Raw genomic sequence first — 21,315 nt, 5'->3', positions numbered from 1 at the left:
TAAATTTTAACTTAATTTTAAGAATTTTGAGATGTTGTCTAACAATATCTTTTATTTTATTTTTTAATTTTTTTGCTTTTGTTCATTTCCCCCAAAGTATATTTTGTTCTTTATCTGTTTTGTCTTTTCTGTTTCTCTCTTATTTGCTCTTTGATAATTATATCGTTCCGTTTTTTTTTTTTTTTTTCAACTTCAGTTTTCCTTTATCCTTTTATTCCTTATATTTCCCCCATTCATTATTCAGCACATTTGCTCTGCCTCATTTAATTCTTCCCATTCTTTCACCCCTTTACGCTTCCGAGGTTAGGTGTCTTTTATTTTGATTTTTACTTTGAAACGTATTTCCGGTGAGAGTTCAACGTCCTGTAGAAGTCAGCTTTGAAGTTGATGGATAAAATCTAACGATGCGCTAAAGAAAATATAGACAGCGGGTATTTCTTAAGGTGTAATGCCTACAGATATTCACGATGGAGGGGTAAGTTAATCAACTCTTCGTTTACGAGTTAACAGCCGTGTGTGTTTATGTTGGGTCGTTGTAGCTTGTCCAAAATGGCGAGTGTTTTGGGGGCTCATTGTCGAGAGCGTGTATGTTACTTCAGAAAACGCGCAAAACCGAACAGATTTTTAAAAATGCATCAATAGAAACTCGATGGTTTTTCTACGAAGATGCACGTAATTTAGTTGACAGTTGACAGACGTGATGGATATTCATTAGATTAACGTTAGTTTTACACTTGGTTGAAACTTGACGAAGTACTTTTTTTGTATCATTAATTGAGTTCATTTATTAATACGACATTGGTCTGCAAAGAGAATGCTTCGTTTAAACAACATTTTTAATAAAGAAAACCATAAGCATAAATTCGCAATCGGTAAGATTTTTTTTTTTATGTATGCAGCAAGTCTCTTATGATCTCTAAACCTGTATTTATTTCATAATGGTTATTTTTATAATATTAATACTGTATTTCTTCAATTTTGATGTAGATTATTCCATTTAATATAATTATTTGGTACTCAAGAAACATCTATCACCCGTGTGTATGTAATATATGTATTTTCGTAGTTAACAGAATAGTAAAACTAATTTAGATTTTTTTTAATTTATTTCATCTTTTAGTGGAACAGGAGTCTATTATCAAGCAATGCCTGCGGTGGGACCCGATGGGAAAAACGTCATGAAGTTAATTCCTGTCCAGAAAGTAAATGGACGGTTTTATCAGACGCCATTTAGCATAGAAAGAGACGGCATGGATGCAAAACCAGTTCATCCACCTGCTGCTGCTGCTTCATCTCAAACACAGATGCAGCTCCCCTCTGTTCAGTCTATAGCGGATGGACGGTATTTTCTAAAAACCCTGCCGCTGGTCGGAACTGGATCTGACACTGTCACAACTCAAAACGTCGGAACTAATGACCTCATTTTTCACAACTCAAAGCCAGTGCATGTTCCTCTTTCAGCCCAATCGCTTTCCCAGTATTCAGTCCAGTTACCTCCTAAGCCCAATAGACAGGGCATGGCGGCCGTCCAAACGTTGCCCGTTACAGTTAAATCACCTGTTCTCCCAAACGGGCATTTCCTGCAGATCCCTCCCAATGCAAAAGTTAGGACTCTGCCGGCCACTGCTCTCCCACAGTCCATCAAATGCCGCATAATGGACTCTGTGAGTAACACCCCTAACCTCCAGAACAGTCCACCTACAGTTGTGCTTGTTTCTCCTGTGAACTCTGTTAAGCTAAATTCTGACCAGCAGGTGGTGTCGCTTACAAAGCCAAGTCAAATACAGTCCCTGTTTCAAAATGTCCCTCCAAACCTCCAAACACCTGGTTGCATTCCCAAAACGAACGAAGAAGTGAACACTCCCTTAAAATGGGTCGTCCAGGAGGGAACGGGTGCGTCCGCTCCTTGCCTTGTACCTGTAACGACACCGAATGTCGACTCTGACGCCAAAAAAGCAGTCGAGCATGTCAGCTCAGTTGAGATGGCAAACGAAACTGTGACAAGCAAAGCCACACCTCCTCAGACCAGCCAAGAAAAGATCACCCAAGGCAAAGACAATGCCCTGGTCATGTGCAATGGGAAAGTCTACTTTGTGGCCAAGAAAAATTCAGAGATCGTTAAAGATGTGATGATCAGTGAAGGTGGGAAAAGGGGTGTTGTCAGCACCTCTCCTGCCCTGCCTGCCAGCTCCGCTCTGGGGACAAACCCTTCTAAGCAAGACCCCAAAAGAAAAGTGAGTGAAATTATTGATCTCTGTGATGACGGTGAGGAAACGTCCACGTGTCTGGGAGGTGCCCCGGGAAATTTGCCTACACCGAGTCAAACTGAAGTGGATGAAAGCGACGAAGACTCTAATGTTATATTTGTGTCATACATTCCACCCAAGCCAAAGACTCGTGCTGGTGACAAAGTGGACAAAGCTGAGGAAGTTCAGCACACGCAGACGATCGCAAAGTCTGTCTCTCAGAATGATGGAGAAAAACCGGCACATGCAGAAATTGAAAAAGATAGTGATCTGGATAATCCATCAACCAAAATGAGTGACGAGATGAAGGATAAGCAGGTTGAGGCAAATAAAAGAGATGAAAGCAGCTTGAGCTGTCCTTCTGAAAATGTGAATGTAGAGACGGAGAAAAAACTGGAGGGTGGACCGTCTGAGACAAGATGTCAAAATGACGCAGCTGGCGATCACACTGACAGGATTTTGAAAACAGCCCAGAAAGTCTGTGTTCAAGCCACTTCTAAAACTAAAAAGGTAATATACCAAATGTACACATCAATGAAATAACATCTTTCAATAGGCTGACATTTAATGCATTCTTCTCTCTTTCGTCTCAGGGCTATAAAAAGCCAGACTCTGATCAGAGGAGACAACCCAAGACTGACTGCCAGCTAAGAAAAGATTTCGGCATCACCTCTGATGTAAGAATTTGCCTGCAAAGATCAAAGCTGACTGTGAAGCCAAATCAACAAACGGGGAGACTTATCATAAACAAACGCACGTTAGACGGCCTCCGTAAGGTGATCCAGAAGTCAAAGTTGCAGTCAAAAATACAGCAAATGATGCAGGTAAGTTACATATTCATGCATACAAATTGTGTTGTAATATACGGAACATGTAAATATATTTTTTAGTATATTTCCAAATCAGTGGTGTTATTGTTAACTAATACAATGATATTTATGGTAACTAAAATAATCAATGTATAGAAATATTAGTTAAAAAATCTTAAAGGGTCATAATAATGCAATCGGAGCACACCTCGCTTTTTTTAAAACCATGAGCTTTTATACAAATCAACCTGTTTTAGGAAGGCAGGGTTTAGAGGAGAAATAATGTAATGCAGTATGTGGATTTTTTTAAACTGCTTAACACATTGCATTACACCATATACACAAAATAAAGTTCTTTTTAGAAACATCATATGGCCCCTTTAAAAAATAGAAATACTTCCTTGGCAACTAGCTGAAGCAACTGTAAGAGAAAATTATCAAAATAACAATGAAGATTTTTATAAAAAATACAGTACTACTAATAAAAATGACAAAAACACAAAGGTTAAACTTCAACTGGAAATCTAAAAAATAAAAGCTGATTATTTTTTTATTCAAGTTATAATAGTATATAAATAGTTTGTCTGTTTTTCTCTTTCCTAACTTTAAAAAATGCTCATCGTCCTTTTTTCCCCTGGTTTTGGAGGAGTAACTGTAGGAATAACTGATTTTGTTAAATTGCTAGGTTCCCTACACAAAAAAACCAGAGGAGAATGAAGGCTTGAAGGCCAAAAGAAAAAAGCTGGATGAAAGTCAAGATCATTTCTCTCCGAGCTCTACAAACCTTTCACCTGCCTCTAAATGTTCAGTTGTTGTCATTGAAAACTTTTTAGCCTGTCAAGAAGAGGTTGAATCTACAGTCGATAAGGTTGATAAGCAATCTGAAAAGCCAGCAGATTGTACTGGTAACACTAGCTGTTTTCCCTCATCTGAACAAAAAGCAAAACCGACGTCTAGTCATACCATATCACCTTCTTCTCAAAGGAAGACCCCAGCGCGCTCCAAAAAGGGTAAGGTATGCACAGCCTGTCCTTGTGGGACTGTTTTGGGGGCTACAGAAGCCACTTCATCCCTCCATTCACAATACAGACCGAATCTGGGTACTGCTGTCGAGTCGCACAAAGGGACAAGAAAAAGCTGCTTAAATAAAACCCCGGAAGAGTGTCCCCATCCTCAGAAACGCCAACAAAAAAATCCAGATCCTGTTAAGAAAGCATGGAAAAAACAGTCAAGAAATCCTCTGTTGGAAGGCTCTACTAGTCAAACCTCAAATGACATCTCGGTGAACGTTACAGCAAGTGCAGCATTGGACAACCCCAGCGCGTCATTCTCGGAAAAACCGCAAAGACCAAAAAGAGACGCATTCCCAACACAGTCACTGTACACGTTGGAGACTCTGGATGCGGAGGAGATAAAACGGCGCGAGAGAATCGAACGTTTGAAGGGTCTCCTGAAGGAGAAGGAAGCTGCGCTGGAGCGGATGCAGAGGAGCATGAACGTTTAGTCATGTCTCTTCGTTTAAAAAGGCTATGCTGCATGCCGGATTGAATATTATTGAGAAAACCACCAATAAAAACCACCAGGAAAAATGTATAAAGTTTGTACAGTGTTTATTCTGTTAAGAGTTCAGTGTCATATTTTATTGTATTTGGCTGTTTATGCGTTTTGTGATGGTTGTTATTTATAGTTGGTTTTAGTATATTTAAGCAGATGCCATCGTATTATTTTTGATATCATTGTTTTACGTGCCTTTTTATAAATACTTTTGTTTTCTGTAGTTAAATTTATAGTGTAACAGCCTCATTTAATATTAATACATTTCGATTTCAAGAATGCTGTAAATAGCATCAACCTACTGGTTAAATTATTCTATTTTTGTAGTTCCATTCCTATTAAACTTTCTTAAAATGTTGTTTGTTACCTTGTTAAATTACAATTTTATGTGTGCTAATGCCTCAGATATCTTACATTTGTTTTGTTCAGAATTGTAAATTCTTAACCTCTTAATGTATAAACCTCTGTTCAGCTTGTTCGTTCGTTCCTACTGTGTAACAAAATATGCTGTCAGATTGTTAATGGCACGATTTGAAAATTACTATCAGACACTGGATAGCCATTAACCTTTTTTTTTTTTTTTTTTTTTTTGTATTTATGACAACACGTTTTGGGATGTAGCAAACATTCTGCTGTGTTATAAGTAACGGCAATATTTCATTAAAAGCAACCAAAAAGTTACTGAAGCCTGTTGAGTATCTTCCGAATCTGTTTCCAGTATTGTCAGTCTTCAGTGCGATGAAATACGTCTTCTGTAGAGTTGGCCAGATTGAGAAAAGAGAAAACAAACACAGTAGAAAGTGGTTTTATTTAGGGTGATCGTCAGTTGCAAAGGTATAAAAGTGTCATGAAATAAAATGCACTATAACCTATTCATAGAAATAATGTTACGGTCTTAAAGACATGAAGCTTTATTTCCAAGTGTTTATAATGTTGCTCCAAACAAGAAGATGCATTGTGAGCGTTTAATTATTTTAATGCAATACAGTAAGAGGCTTGCATTTTAATAGTTATTGTATACAGTTTATGCTAATTATCTAATAGATATATGCTCTTGTCTAATAATACATGCATACTGACATCTTTTGTCAGGAGTGTGCAATAGACACTTATCGGCAATTTCTGTACAATGGTGGTGGTAATATGACAGCTTTAACAACTGGTTTCAGTCCTGGCTGGAAGTTTATTAAGTGCTCTGTGTTGAGGCTCACTTTTTTTCTTTTGCTACACATCAGACAAAAAAAACAGAAGAACATTTGTTTTTTAAATTTACATTGTTTACATATATACACACACACACACATATATATATTCAAATCATTAACAACAGAGGGTTATATAAATTATTTTTACACAATGTATTTAAAAGGCTGCTGCTAAAAAAAAAAAAAAGGATTTGGACTTGGCCACGAATTAAGTTAAATGATGTGTCCACTTACCATTATTGGGCTTTTGAACTACTGAGAGAAAACTTTTGTAGATTTCTGTGAAGGACGTTGTAATTAAATCTCCAAGACTTTCCTTCGGCTTCTGTTCACATGTGACATCTTTCACAGGACTGCCACCTTCTGTCTGAACCTCATTTCTGTCAGCACAGCTTGAGAAAGATACAGATAATAGTAAATGAATGACAGAGAAGTTCAAATCAACTACAGCACAAATAACACTTTACTTTGTCCATTTGGTGCAGATCAGCCCTGATGGAGAATAGAAGCCAGGAGCGCAGTCCACACATTCTGTGTCTGATGTCTTTGTTCCTGCAAGCAGATACAGAGACTGAAAACATCACCTTAAAACATGTGAAAACTTAAAAATGTTACAGACTGCCAAATCAAGAAACATACCTAGCGTTTTTGTTTCTTGTCCTGGTCTGCAAACTCTGTGTTTTTCAGCGTGGCTGCACTGTGAATATGAGTGATCAATGCAGTAATATCCATCAAGCACATCACAGGTAGTGTCTTGTATTGTAGTGCATTTATGCTGAATGTAAAGGCCTTGACCTAAAAGAGCACATTTAGCAACACTTTAACCTTCAAAACGACATATTCTGAAGGTAAAAGAAACATGCATGGAAAAATATCAACATACGTTCAGCACAGTGTTTGCACGTGAAGCACTTATGAAGCCCACTGGGTTCACTCATGAATGTTCCTGGAGGGCAGGGTTTGCACGTGGTGCTTAAATCATCTCTGCAATCCTTAAAAACTACTGATCCTACAAACATATTTAAACAAACAGAAACATCAAGCAATTCAAGGATCTTCTGATGTTCATAGATATTAATGCGATTTCTCCAACGGTTGTACGGTGAAGGGAGGGATGGGAGTTTTTCACACAAAGAATACACTGACAATGACCATACAAAACTAAAGTCCTGGAACAAATTGGAATGGTAAAAAAGAAATGAATCGACCTACAGTCTCCTAACAAAGGTAAGAAGGTTTCAGTAGTTTGTTCTAAACAGACAACAGACAACTAAAGACATTTTACGAGTAAGATGGTAAATTGCAGATTATTTCTATATAGTGCTGTACAGTAGGCTTGTATTGTAATAGTTATTATTAAATAGCATTTCTGATCATACTTGCAGATATGTGTTTGCATGCATTATCTAATATATCCTAAATAGTTCTGTACATAAAGAAATGAGCAGGATATAGCAGATGTGGCTCTATACACAACTATACTTTAGTTTAGATACGGTGGATGTGAGAAAAGGTGGAAAAAATATTTGTACTTATTTTCACTTATAATATTTAAATGTATCTGATTAAGAGTTAGCCTACCTCGACCGCACATTGGACAACATTCTCCATCAGCAGATATATACTCAGTGGGACCACAAGCACTTCCAATAGAAAGAAAATGATAAAAACCTGTAAAGACACAAATACATAACACTGAACCTGTAAAATCTTATTGGGTCAAATATTCTTCCACTCACTCTTTATATAATGATGGACACAGACAGATCTGGTGATTTGCGGGTCCTAAGCAAAGTCCAAGTTTGGGGCCCCAACACAATAACTATGAAGCCGATATTCATGAAATTCAGGAGTCCACATATTGAAAACGCGATTGAAAATACAATTTGTAATTATATTTGAAGATCACTCCATACTATGTCACATGACCATTTGTGCATGTACAAACATAGGTAGATTCTCTATTATTTAAATTGCGTCTGTGTGTTTAGAAAGATCAAATGGGAAATCTACCAACACTACAAACAAGTTTATATATAAATTTAAAAATAAAAAACCTGTAAAATCACATGTACTATTACTTGTATGTGTATTTAAAGCGTTTGCTGTGAAGCTCTATCTTGAGCTCAATTCCACTGTTTCCACTGATCATTCTTGAGATGTTTCAGCAGCTTAATTGGAGTTCACCTGTGGTAAATTGAGTTGATTGGACATGATTTCAAAAGGCATACACCGGTCTATATAAGGTCCCAGGGTTGAAAGTGCATGTCAAAGCACAAACCAAGCGTGAAGACGCTGTGCAGGACTTGTATCTGTCATTCCCAGGACGAATTGATGCTGTTTTGGCCGCAAAAGGAGGCCTACACCATACTAATGAATTATTGGGGTCTAAAACCAGGGGATTCAGTTTCGTTGTCCGACCCCTGTATATATAAATCAACAAATGTATTGGCGATTTTAAAAATCCTATGCATGTTCATTCACGTCTTTTATACATTATTTTTTAGTGCTCTAAACAAGGTAGCAACGAAAACTTTTTTTCTCCGGCCTTAAGAGGCTATCTCCGTTTTGGAGGGTGGAAAACTCCGGAGTAGTGTAAGGATAGGTGTAACCCTAGCAAAAGTTAAGCGTTTTAAAACGAAAACGCTAGTGTAACGGGGCCGAAGTCCGCCTCCGGACAAAGAACACTATCAAGCGACTATTATAGCTCCAGTTTCTTAACGTTAATGCCTGTTGCTAAACTTTTCCATTACAGTCAGCTTACTGTCTCAACACCGTCGTATACAGGTAGACTTACCTAACGCGTAAAAACAAAGCGTCGTCCTCATGTTCGCTTCGGCTTGTCCAACTTTTGGTACGTTACCGCCACCACCAGAAAGGAAGTGAGAGAGAAATAGCCGAAAACGAAAACAACGTTTTATGACATGTGATTACGTTAAATACATTGTACGTCGTATTAAAAACATTTCACCACGTGACCTCAATTTAACATAATTGCCCAAAAGACGGATTTATGAATCCCAATGCCTATAATGAAAGGTTTTGAAAGGCTACGACTGAGACTGTAAGCTATTTAACGTAATCCAAATGTAATACAAACGTTGTACGTTATTCCCTGTTTTTTAAACAACTAATAAATTAATATAGAAAAAACGAGCAAAGCATCAACACAGCTTTTTGAAGCTGTCAGCTAAAGCATTGCGTCGCAAAATGATTCGAAGCGTTTTGTGAATCACTTCATTCAGAACAGAACAAAGCGCTTTTTACGAGTTCTTTGATTCAAAACGTCATATCGCGTTTTGCGAATTGTTTTATCCCCACCGAGGATTTCTCTGCTCTGTAATTGACTTTTAATGTTGCTATACATTGTAGTATAACATGTCTAATGGTCTTCTTCATTAAGGAAACTTATTTACTTTTGTATTTTTCTTCTTTTTATTTTTTTTACTTTTTTGCTTCAGGCAATGATCCTTATGGTTGTTCATTGAAAAAAAAAAACACACCTTGTGTGTTTTTGTAAATATCATAAAGAATTATAATATCTATAAAAAAGCAATGCACAAATACAGAATACCTAACTTTGTCCACCTCACAGCTAAAGTCAATACAATGAAATGATCGAGATTACTCTTTACCTTCTCTCAGGCTACAAGCTACAAACAACTGTAATTGTTTTTTTGTTTTTGTTTTTTAAGTAACCACATCACTGAAACCAGTAATTATTCGATGAACAAATGAATAAGGGCATTTTTTTCAATATTCCTTGTGGTGACTATCCTTAAACAATTTGTCACCATAGTCACCTCTTGGGTCTGGTGAGGGTTTAGACGCTTACTGAACCTTTGTTTGTCCAAAGAACACCAACTTCACTGTGCATTTCTTGAATATTTATTGCAGACTTGATCACAAAAAAAAATAAAAGTTAAAACAAACTTGGTTTCAAGGTTTTTTGGCTGCCAACAAACAAAAGGTAAGGTCTAAAGACCATGTGCTCCCAGCAGGCCATTCTCCAGTAGGCCACATCCAGACCTTTAAGCTTCCATTCTCCTGCCGAGGGGGCACATCTCCAAAATAAAAGACATTAACTATATAAACCTTTAAAATAAAGAAACAAAATGGCTCCTACATTCCTACTAGATTGTTTTTAACGTTGAGTGCAGTTACTGGGATAGTTAAAATAGAAAGAATAGAGACTTTCCATTTATTATAAATTAATTGTTTTCTTTTTGGTGTATTGGCAGTGAAATAAATCACTTTTTGCCAATGTGTAGACTATTATTTCTAAAAATAAAATACATCAAACTAAATAAGAATCGTTGGCAGAACCGAAAAGCCTATCGTAAAATAGTTTCACTTTTGCATTCTCCACAACTCCTCTAATATAATTTAAAATAGTATTTTAATAGTTTTGTTGCGTTATGACTTTTTGAGTTTTAACACAAATCTCTTCGTCTTACCGAAAAAGAGGACGACAAATTTTCAAAACCTTAGTCTTTTGTTGTTGTTTGTTTCAGCTTGAGTAGTTTAGGCCGGTACATTTTATCCATGAAAATTCTGATCAAGGTTTGAAACCGAATAGAAGTAGCCTAAACATCGTTAATATTTATTACAATTATACAGCAGACATAGGCTATAATAATGATATATGTAATCATATATAATTATAGCTATAAGCATAGCCTGTACAAAAATATGAAAATCACTGACTTGCATAAATACATTTTGCATATCATGCTTCTGTTATATGTACATGCTATTAAGCATGCTATGCCCCATCTCCTACCTACATATAGGACACACTTTTTTTACACAAAGTTTTTTATTAAAACAATAGGCAATTATAAATTCTAACTAATTATTGATATAGATTTCCTTTTCGCGTTGGCTTTCTCATTTCCTTGAATACTTGAATGTGCTGCGATATATTTCCTTTGTCTGATTATTCTTCAATAAGTAAATGAGATTTAGTAAAGCAGATTCTGATGGTTCTGACTGTGCCTGTTGATACTTGTAAGGGCAGACAGAATCACAAAATATTAAAATGTTAATGCATCTAGTTTGTTCAATCCATTCTTATGCCATCATGAAGCAAAACTGCAGGACTGTGGATGTTTTAGAATGCTTTGTTAAAGACTTTTGTTATTTACGGGGGGTTATCAGATGTCCTCCGAGGCCTCTTTTTGTACCAATTATTTCTAATTTAAAAAATTGTATTGTAAATAACAGACTTGTGTTATTTTCTGTGAGAACACCGAGTTCCAGTTTTTTGGCTGACCTATGAATCAACATATGACGCAACTTACATCATACATCGTACGTCAAGTCAGAAGTCAACAAAGCCAGAAATCAGCGCTCAGTCAGTTACCTATCGATCTGCTTCAATGGACATGTGATAAATCCCATGAAGGCAGGTTAGTTTTACGGTGCAGTACTTGCGGATATATCCAATTTACAGAGCATCAATATAATGGTCACTATCCACTGCATTACCAAGCTTTAAAGAGCCAGGATACATTTTTTAAAAGCTCTGAAAGAACAAATTCATATACACCTAGGATGGCTTTGAGCTGAGTAAAATATGAGGTAATTTTCATTTTTGGGTGAACTATTCCTTCAACAAAGCTAAAGGCTGCTCATTAGCCTTATTCTGTAAAATATTTTCAATATTGATAATTATCAGTGATAATATTCTTTTATTAGCACTATTGAGACCTATTTTTTACATTTAAACTGCTGTGTCTGTATGAGGCTTCTTATTAACTTTTTGCAGTGATGATATTGACTGTGTTTTATGTACAGAACCAGGGATCAATCAGGGATTAATGCTGTTAAAGCCTGCTGTTGTTAGTTTGTCCAAAATGTATGTATACTCTAGCAAAGGACTTCAAGCTTCTCCACCACGTCAAGGTCACAGCACACGGAGAAGAACGTAATGTCATGCTCCTATGATGAGAGGGTTGCTAGAGTACCAGCAGGTGGTGTAACTGATTCTTGGGAAACAATCTGTTGCTCACTGTTTTCTTTCCTGTAAACAAACAATATGTACATAGATTAGGTTTATTATAACTTTTTCTCCTGAATGACTACGCAGAGGAAAATGATTACTTCTTACGTTGTGTTGTTTGTGGGTTGTGCTGTATATCCAGGGTTTGTTTCTTGCACAGGGTTCTGTTTTATGTAACACCAATCATCATCAGTCAATATCAAGGAAATCAAAAAGAACTCATAACAAAATTATTTTGAAAGAATGAATCATGTTAAGTATAATATAGTAGTAAGTATTTTACAAATAATATTTTTGATAAATGCAGAATTACACATGACATTATATGAAAAAATGAAAGGACTTACTTTAAGTTTACAACCTAAAAACATAAAAAAATTATTATTTGAGCTGAATATAGGTGCAGTAAACACACACACACACACACTTTGGTATTTGTGGTTTACTGGGACTCTTCATTGGTGTAATGGTTTATATACTGTGTAAACTGTATGTGCTTTTGCCCTACACCAACCCTACACCTCACGTGAAATCTTATGCATTTTTAGATTTTCAAAAAAACCCAAAAAACATTCAGTATGTTTTTAAGTCTTTTGATTTATGTGGGGACGGGCAATAATAAAAAAAAAGATACAACATGTTAAAAATATGTTAAGAAATTTAATTAGTTTTTTAAATGTAGCATTTGGTTAGTTATTTGCTATCCATGTTCTTTAATAAAAAAAAAAGGTAAAACAAAGATGAATTCTGCTTGTACTTACTTGTGATCTTTGGGGCAAAGTATAGACTTATGCAGAGAAATGTTATTAAAACTATTGCAAATAAGAGACCATGTCTTTTCCGTCTTATCGGTGTACATATGGCATCTTTAACAGAACTGCCATGTTCTGTTTCTATTTCATTCCTTGCTGAACACCTGAGGAAAAAAAACTAAACAAATAAACATATTAACAGATAAAATTGCAAAAACTGCAGGAATTACAAATAATATTTGACTTACTCTGTCCATTTGGTGCAGTTTAGACCTGATGGAGAATAAAAACCATGAGGGCAGTCCGAACATACTGCATTTGTAGTTTTTGTACCTGTAAGCAGACACATAGAATGTTCTGAAATAAATTTATAAAATCACCTTTTTGGGTGAACTATTACTTTAAACACTGAAGAGAGGGAGAAAAAAGTATTTTGAAACAATACCTGGTGTTTTTGTTTCTTGTCCTGATTTACAAACACTGTGTTTTTGAGCATGACTGCACTGTGAATTTGAGTAATCAATGCAGTAATATCCATCAAGTATATCACAGGTAGTGTCTTGTATTGTAGTGCATTTACTCAAGATGTAAAGTCCTTGACCTTTAAAGAGCACATGTATTCGTACATATGTTAGTAACAAAAGAAAATGAAAAATTCTATAAGGTTAAATAATAATATACAACACATTAAAAATACATACTTTTAACACAGTTTCTGCATGTGAAACAATTATGAAGGCCATTTGGTTCACTCATGAATGTTCCTGAAGGGCAGGGTTTGCATGTGGTGCTTAAATCATGTATACAATCCTTAAGAACTACTGATCCTACAAACAACACATAAAGTAACAGTTATTCACTTCATAATCTAGGGGTGGGACAGCAGATCAGATATGCAGCCAATGTAATAAAGCATACAATATAAGTTATTTCATCTACAGTATGCAGGTGACAAGTAATTTTGGCGACAGAATTTGGTGACAAAAACGGTCTACTCTGGCTGTAAAACAAAAAGCAAAGCATGTGTCACGAATGAGGGGTCTGAGGCGTGCGGATCCATATGCAGGCTTTTATTAATTGAAGACATGGTCAAAACAGGCAGGTGTCTAACAGGGCAAACAGGTGTATAAGAGGTGAGGCAAAAACAAAATCCAGAGACAGGCGAAGGTCAGGTCAGGCAGCAAACAATCAGAAAACCGAAAGACAGACAGGGTCAAAACCAGGGAAACCAGAAACAATAATCCACTAGCGATCTAACAAAGAAACAGGCGAAACAATGCAACCTGCAGGTGAGTGGCTTGCTGCAGTATTTATAGTCCTGGAACAGGAAGTTGCAGAGGGAGTGATCGCAGATCACCCAGAGGTAAGCGCTCCCTCTGCTGGCTTGGTGACAGCATGTATAAAGATAGAAATAAATAAGCATATTCTCACAAATATATAATCTAAACAGGGACAGATTATGATGCAGCGGTGTCCTGGGCATGGATCAATTAAAAGCCCTTTTAGTTGAAATTGCCTTCCTTTTTTATTCAAAATTTTCCCAGACATGTTAGTTGATCTGTAATGGACTATGTGAAAAGTAAGCTATATTAGACTTATCTATTAACTAGTCTATGCATAAAACACATATTTTGTAGCTACCAGATATGGGTGTCATGTCATATGTTTTGTTGTATGTTTTGTGTAATATTTAACGTAAAATTTCCAACAAGTTACTGTAACTGTAATTGACAAGAGATGGGGGTGGTTTGTGTTGTTGTTCTCGTTGTAACTACTCCATAATGTCCCAGAGATGTTCAACGTGGTTGTCATAACACCTGTAGATGGCATCGGCCTTACTGTACTTACTTCTGGGTCTATAGGTTACTGTGAACTGGAAGCGAGTGAAAAATAAAGACCAGCGGGCTTGGTGTGGGTTCAGATGTTTAGCACTTTTGATATATTCTAAGTTCTTGTGATCTGTTATTCTGCCGTCAGAAGCCTCCACTGCTATAACGAAAGGACGTGTTCTGCCTCAGACTTAGAATGCGAATGCTATCTATATAGACAACCACGAACTGGTTAATAAGGTCCTTGACACTTTTATTGATGAATAATTGAAAAATGGCGGGTGAGTTGACTAGTCCAAATGGCATAACCTGGTATTCGTAGTGCCCCCTTTACACCTTCACCTAACTTTACACCTACATGTCAACCATCTTTCAATAGAGTGTTAGTAGTAGAGTATTAGTAGACTGGTTAGTAACAGAATGTTCATAAGGGACCATCAGAATAAAGTGTTACCTGTTTTACACGTCATTATAATTTTTGTTCTATTTTTAATTGCATAGCTATTATTAGAAAATAAAAACTAAATATAATCAGCCTTTTAAGGCTTTGCCCTATTTTTATATTTTAGTTCATTTTCATATTTAAATGACTTGCCACTTCCTCACTGGACGTATTGTGTACGTAGATAGGATAGGCTAGTGAAAGAGTTTTTGCTTTAACGTTTCGCTTTAACGTTAAAAAAGTAATGTAAACTTTTCTATGGATATAGTTATCATATCCTGTGCATCATTGTGAAGCGCTCCTATAGACAGAGACGGCCCAAACCCTCTTTTTACTACTTACTACTTTTGCCCATCCCCTTTCCCCTATCTTTTGAAACACAATGAAAAAAACTGTTTAATATTGTACATTGTAAAAACATGCATGTTAGAATCGTGAAATACGAATAATGATGAGTGGTCCTACCAATGTTACACATAGGGCAACATTCTCCAGCAGGCGATTTATATTCACTTTGGCCACAAGCTTTTCCAGATGGGAGAAGTGTCCAAAGAACTGTGTGGAAGAGAATACGTCAATGTAAGTACCAACGCCATTCAAAACTTCGAAACTTTAACAAACTACGCGATCTTTAGTTTCACTTTCGTGTCTGCCAGAAGACGTATTTTGCATTCACGCACATTTTAATTGCGTTTTGCGTTTTTAAAGAACGACACAATCGAAAGAATCAAGAGCACACAGCTTTCTTACCAAAAAATGAAATAAAACACACGTCGTTCTCATATCGTACTGCTTGTAAAAAGCTACCCATCTTTGTCTTTGTTTTATACCGCCATTTTGAGTTTGAGGCCGCGCCCACAAGAGCAACGCGGAAGCAAGAGTTTACTTCGTGTTATTTGTTCATAAAGTATCATTTGTGTGTTGTCGTCAGCACTGATATAGTCAAAAAAGAACAACGCTATTTTCCTAAACCAGTAGTACAAGTAAACAACTCGAATAACAATACCTTTACAACTAGCTATATGATAAACAGAACAGCACTGCATGTCAACAGAAACACACACACACTCTAGTCTGTAGTTGATGTTGGCACGGGTCCATTCATGGTAACTTTCCACTGAAAAAAACTTGGTCTTCGATTTCTTGATAAATGGCTTATAAACATTAGACACATAATTATATATATTTTTTTATTTGAATTCAAAACAATATTTCATTGAACAAACATTCCTTGATGTCAAAAGGGGAAACCCGATTCTGTGGAAAGAGAAGCAAAACCATTTGTTCTACTGCATGTGACTATTTTTCCTCATCTGATATATAGCTGTGCTCATACAGTACATGTGATATGAAATCGGCTTATTTAGCCTACACTACATTTTTCCAAATAGTGCAATTTCCCTGGTTCTAGATTACTGATAGATGCTAGATTTTGATTCTTCACAAAGGCGCCTTGTTAATCAATTAAGCAGAGATGTGTTTTTTAACTGATTAGTGAGTTTTATATAAATATATATATGGAAAAATAGGTGATATAAGCCTATCTTAGATTGGCATGATTAGCAATTTAAATCACACACACACACAAAACAAACACTACTTTTTTTTTAACGAAAACCTTGTGTATTTACATGTTTGTGTGGTGCTCCCCTTATCGTTTTGACCATAAATAATTTTGATATCAGTAAAACATTTGGAAACGTTTGATGCAAAGCTGAATTTCCATCAGTCATTACTCCAGTCTAAAGTGTAACATGATCCTTCAGAAATCATACTAATATGCTGATTTATTATTAGAATGACCAGTGCTGGCAAAGTTGTTATGGCAAATATTTCATTTTGGAAATAGCAGTATTTTTTCAGGATTCTTTGATACATAAAAAGTTAAAAAAAGAACAGCATTTAGTTTTAATTACTTTCAAATAAAAAAGGAATAAAAATGTACTAATGCCAAACTTTTGAATGGTAGTGTATATTGTTAGAATGAATGCAAAAAAATGCTCTTTTTTTATCGTTTTATTAATTCAATCCTAAAACAAATATCACAGGTTACAAAAACTATTAGGCAGCACAACAGTTTCCAGCACTGATAATAAATCAGCATATTCAAACGATTTAATAATATTTCACAATACATTTTTCCTGTACTTTTAATCAAATAAATGCAGCCTTGATGAACGTAAGAGACATCTTTAAAAACTATTTAAAATCTTACCGTTTCCAAACTTTTGACTGGTATATATAAAATGTATTTTGGATGTGATTGATTGTTGTCCAGAACTAAATATAATACGTAATATAATGTTGATCAATGGTTGGTTCTTACCTTTTTTGGTTCTTACTGGTTTTTAATAGACTAACTGATTCTGCCATGCCTTAAAAAAAAAAAATAAATAAATAAATAAAGCTTTATGTATTTCTGAAAACTACATCAATATTTTAGTAAGGTGCCTCCTATGAACTTACAGATTCATCATCCTCAGTTGCTTGTTGTGGTGTGTAAGAAACACCTACAATATAAAAATATTAGCACTGCTAATGCAAATTACTGTTTGAAAATTGGGATTTTTGCAATTTTATTATAAGAAATTAGTTCTTACTTTTGTTGGAGCGCCGCGATTTATGTTTTCTGCATATGATCCATACTAATAGTGGCACAATAACAACTACGAGAACCGTAATTGTGACTCCAACTACAACACCAACAGACCATGTCACTTTGTCACATTCAGCATCAGAGGATGCTGTTCCTGCTTTTATTTCTCTAAGTCCCATAGTCTCACACCTGAAGACATTAAATTCAGAAGTATTAGTACTATATATCTTTCAATGAAGTTTATACATGTGGGCAACTTACTTTGAATGTGAAAGGCAGGCCATTAGAGAGCCATTTGAATAAGTTCCATCTGAACAGTCTGCACATATGGTATCAGTAAATGCTGTACCTGTGAAGTTATTGATATTGAGTGAAATACATTAAAGCTATTTTTGCATTTTGCATGGCTTTTGTTCATTGTTCGTCCTTTTCTACAGTTAAGTATATAAACACACACTCACCAGTTTGTTTAATATATTGTCCAGGTTTGCATTCATTGTGTCCCACTGCTAATGAACAGGAGTCTTTATATAGTGTAATGCAATGGGATCCTTCCAGTGGTTCACAGATTGTATCCGCAGAGCGCGTACAGGCCTTTTTTACTTTTAAGTGTAGGGCTGTGGAAACAAAATCAATCATATTGAAAGTATAAATTAGATAGTGCTTTACATTATATTAAACAAGGCTTCCTTATTGCAGTTTTATATCTCTTTACTATTAAGTTAATAGACACACACCTAAATCACACATGGTGCAGGGAAAACATTTAGTCAGTCCGTTGGGTTCATCTGTGTAAGTTGACGTAGAACAAGGAATACATGTCGTACTGGTATCTACAGTACAGTGCCAATAAACACGGTTTCCTACAGGAATGGCAAAATGTGTTTTTCTTTAAAGAAAGTGATATATATCATATCACAACATATCATATCATACAAATAGTCATGTAAAACGTTTTTTGATCAAGTGACTTCTTTGCTGCATCACATGACTTATCAACTGATCTGACAATTCTGTGTGCTTACAATAAAGTTTTACACCACAATTAGCCATAACATTACAGTATAACAATGCTGTATTTAAAGCATAACTGTACATTTAACTTAAAATTTAACTCAAGTCTTTAGAATCTATTAACTCTTAATTGCTATATTGGTTAACATTACACACAGAATTAATATAATACACAACTTTTAAATGCTTAACAGATTTGAAAACACCAAGCAATATACAAACCTGGACACCATACACTAAACGTCACAATACACTATTGCACACTACATTATGTCTTGTTGTTATAGACATATGACAAACGAAAATATTCAGTTTCAAATTTAAACATTAGATAGACTAGATAGAAAAAAAACTAGAGAGTCTTTACCTATCATACAAAATTCTTTCTTTTTTTTTAATTCTTTGAAAACGTTTAACAACTAGCATCCACTGGGCAAAATCTGTTCAAAGGTTATATAGTGTATTCCAGGTTTTTATACATAATCCAAAGTAGTATTTGTACTGTACCAGGGGCACACATGGGGCAGCATTCTCCATTCACATCATATTCAGCATGGGCACATCCACAGAAACCAAGTTTAAAACTAACAGCTATTATGACAGCAATTGTGGATATAATGGTCCTCAGCGATAATATATCCATATAAAATGCAAGCAAGGATATTTATTCCATCCAAATGAAGGAAAATGTTTCATCGTCAGATTTCATCAACCTTTCTGTTCTTCACTTCACATTAAATAATGAATTAGATCCTGGTAACGTGGCATTCCTGTTCACTGAAGATATTTTAGGTCTCTGTTTGTATGCCTATAAAGGCTATTTCAGATCATGATGGTTGGTTCCCCCTCCTTTAAATGATTAATTTGATGGAGCCTTAAGGAGGCATTGGCAGAAAACTTCACCATCCACTTCTTCCTTTACATACATGGTCCCTCGAGTAAGTACAACAGTCAGTTGAATTCTGTGAAGAGTTCAAACAAAAAGGTTGTAGCTATGCTCTATTAATGCATCATCATCAAGAATTGCTTTAAATGTCAATGACTTGTTAAATAGTTACAGGGGTCATATCAGGTGTTTTGTATACAAAGTAGGACTTTTACATATTTAACATTAATACATTTCATTAAATGTCAGCAATAACTGCATGAATTATATCGATTATCTAAAAAACTCAATCTGGGGGGATGCCAGAATATTTTAGGTTAACACACAGCAGCAAAAACCAAATATACGCATTTATGAAGAAATGTATTAAGGCATTACATATCACATGTGCCATGGATAAATAATTCATTGACCATTTTACACCAACAAGGAAACAGACTGTAAGATATGCATCTTATCATGTTCTAGCCTATTCAGCGTGCTTTCATTTTCTTTTTAAGTTTGAAAGAAAACATGGATCATTCATTTTGGCTCTATGCACTAATTTTTCTTATTTTAAACGACACAAACGTTTTTAAGTTCACATTTTTAGAGCTTCCATATAAACAACAAACGTATCCAGTTAAGCTTTATCATTTAAAGTAAACATACGCATTACACAGCTGCAATTTAATTTAATTTTAAAGTTAAATATCAAAACTGAAAACAAAAGGTACCGAATGCCCAATATTATTGACCTCTGGAAAAATGTTATTTATAAATTTATAGAAGAGTGGACACACTTAAAGGTGTTTGAAAATGTATTTAGTGAAATTACACAGATCTATGTGACAACAAACGATTTCAAAAACTGCGTCATTCCTCATCGAAGGCGTAGGACACGCAAACATTAACACCAGCTTAACGAACTGTAAAATTACGAACTAGACATTCCCAAAAGACAAAAAAAAAAGACCCACCAATGAAAGAGTCAGGCTAGCCCCCGTCCACCCTCTTATCAGCTTGTTTGACCTCAAACGGCGGCGCCAAGATCGGTTGTCGAATATTTGTCCTCACAGCCCGGAGGGACCTCACTTTCAAGTGGGAGGAGCTTTTCCCACAAGTGAACAAGTAAAAGCAAAGCCACACTGCAGCTTGAGTTTTCTGTTTGCCACGTTCTTCTTTTGTCCCGTCCGTCACCGTGCCCCTTGTTTAGTCCTCATCTGCCCGTTTTGCTACCTGATCAGATGTTTCTGATGTCGAGTCTTGTCACCTATCCCCCCACTTGTTTGTCTGAGTGTTTTCACCTGTTACTCCTGCTCTCCTTTTCTTCTCATTGTTCTTGCTTTCTCTCGTTTTGTCAGTTCGTTATTAAGTAACACTTTATTTTAAGGTGTTCATAATACAATGTAATTGCCTAGTAAGTACTTAGAAGTAGCCGCTGTACTTACTGTTTTATGGCGCTCAAATCTCCTGCACCTTCTACCTTATTTTGTTTATCCACAGGTTAGGTAAAGTAAGTCGAGTCTGTCCTATCTCTCACAAGTATTTAATCATCCTCACAAGACAGGTCACAGAAGACTTCTCCGTGTTCTGTTCTGTTGTGTGCTCTGCAAGCTCGGTCGCTCTGAGGCGTCGTGTCGAGGCTGTCTGGCATCGGAGAAGCGTGTCGACGAGGTGCAGCTTTAACTTCTGGCTCAGTTCTAAGTACAACCCTCCTTTAGGCAAGTCGACACATTTTGGGAAAGTCTCATACAGCTGGAGACCTCCCTCTCAAGAAGCTCGCTATAAAAAGACAGCCATCTTATCAGTCTGCTCTTCTGCGAAGATCTTTAGGCGTCCTCCTCTCCGCGTCGGGAACTCAGCACTCAACGGTAACATTCCTACTCTTCAAAGTTTTTACTAATACATATTTTATCTCTGGCTATACTTTAACGAAATGCTACAAATGTCATACCTAATGTCTTTTTCTCAATAAAATATTTTTAAATATGATGCT

The 21,315-nt window shown here is 35.9% G+C and overlaps 4 protein-coding genes across 7 annotated transcripts; 1 reads left to right on the top strand and 3 right to left on the bottom strand.

The window, feature by feature from the left end:
• The first annotated feature begins 208 nt into the window (after nt 1–208).
• Nucleotides 209–5,290, top strand: lrif1 (ligand dependent nuclear receptor interacting factor 1). The gene is made up of 4 exons (XM_043246930.1): nt 209–475; nt 1,121–2,756; nt 2,840–3,070; nt 3,741–5,290. Exons 1-4 carry the CDS (start codon nt 468–470, stop codon nt 4,557–4,559), a joined length of 2,694 nt encoding a protein of 897 aa, XP_043102865.1. The 5' UTR covers nt 209–467; the 3' UTR covers nt 4,560–5,290.
• A 108-nt stretch (nt 5,291–5,398) lies between these two features.
• On the bottom strand, nt 5,399–9,010 carry LOC122350459 (tumor necrosis factor receptor superfamily member 14-like). Its single transcript, XM_043246938.1, has 7 exons — nt 8,612–9,010; nt 7,396–7,485; nt 6,698–6,823; nt 6,454–6,609; nt 6,282–6,366; nt 6,049–6,206; nt 5,399–5,833 (listed from the first exon to the last, which is right to left on the bottom strand). Exons 1-7 carry the CDS (start codon nt 8,640–8,642, stop codon nt 5,817–5,819), a joined length of 663 nt encoding a protein of 220 aa, XP_043102873.1. The 5' UTR covers nt 8,643–9,010; the 3' UTR covers nt 5,399–5,816.
• A 676-nt stretch (nt 9,011–9,686) lies between these two features.
• Nucleotides 9,687–15,872, bottom strand: LOC122350456 (tumor necrosis factor receptor superfamily member 14-like). The gene is made up of 9 exons (XM_043246931.1): nt 15,592–15,872; nt 15,307–15,396; nt 13,272–13,397; nt 13,016–13,171; nt 12,819–12,903; nt 12,580–12,734; nt 12,166–12,179; nt 11,927–11,982; nt 9,687–11,839 (listed from the first exon to the last, which is right to left on the bottom strand). Exons 1-9 carry the CDS (start codon nt 15,650–15,652, stop codon nt 11,758–11,760), a joined length of 825 nt encoding a protein of 274 aa, XP_043102866.1. The 5' UTR covers nt 15,653–15,872; the 3' UTR covers nt 9,687–11,757.
• A 145-nt stretch (nt 15,873–16,017) lies between these two features.
• tnfrsf14 (TNF receptor superfamily member 14) lies at nt 16,018–21,128 on the bottom strand. 4 transcript variants are annotated; one of them, XM_043246932.1, is made up of 9 exons: nt 20,297–21,128; nt 18,959–19,413; nt 18,175–18,300; nt 17,899–18,054; nt 17,699–17,786; nt 17,442–17,626; nt 17,308–17,351; nt 17,168–17,216; nt 16,018–16,098 (listed from the first exon to the last, which is right to left on the bottom strand). In XM_043246932.1, the coding sequence occupies exons 2-8, from the start codon at nt 19,092–19,094 to the stop codon at nt 17,190–17,192; spliced, it is 762 nt and encodes a 253-aa protein (XP_043102867.1). In that variant the 5' UTR covers nt 19,095–19,413; nt 20,297–21,128; the 3' UTR covers nt 16,018–16,098; nt 17,168–17,189. The 4 variants fall into 4 exon arrangements, with proteins under 4 accessions (XP_043102867.1, XP_043102868.1, XP_043102869.1 ...); XM_043246933.1 differs by having other exon boundaries at nt 20,412–21,128; XM_043246934.1 differs by having other exon boundaries at nt 20,768–21,128.
• Between the last annotated feature and the right edge of the window lie 187 nt (nt 21,129–21,315).

This window comes from Puntigrus tetrazona, chromosome 8 (genome assembly GCF_018831695.1).
Source record: "Puntigrus tetrazona isolate hp1 chromosome 8, ASM1883169v1, whole genome shotgun sequence".
In the NCBI taxonomy this organism is placed as follows: Eukaryota; Metazoa; Chordata; class Actinopteri; order Cypriniformes; family Cyprinidae; genus Puntigrus; species Puntigrus tetrazona.
This window is presented reverse-complemented; position numbering and strand designations above follow the sequence as displayed.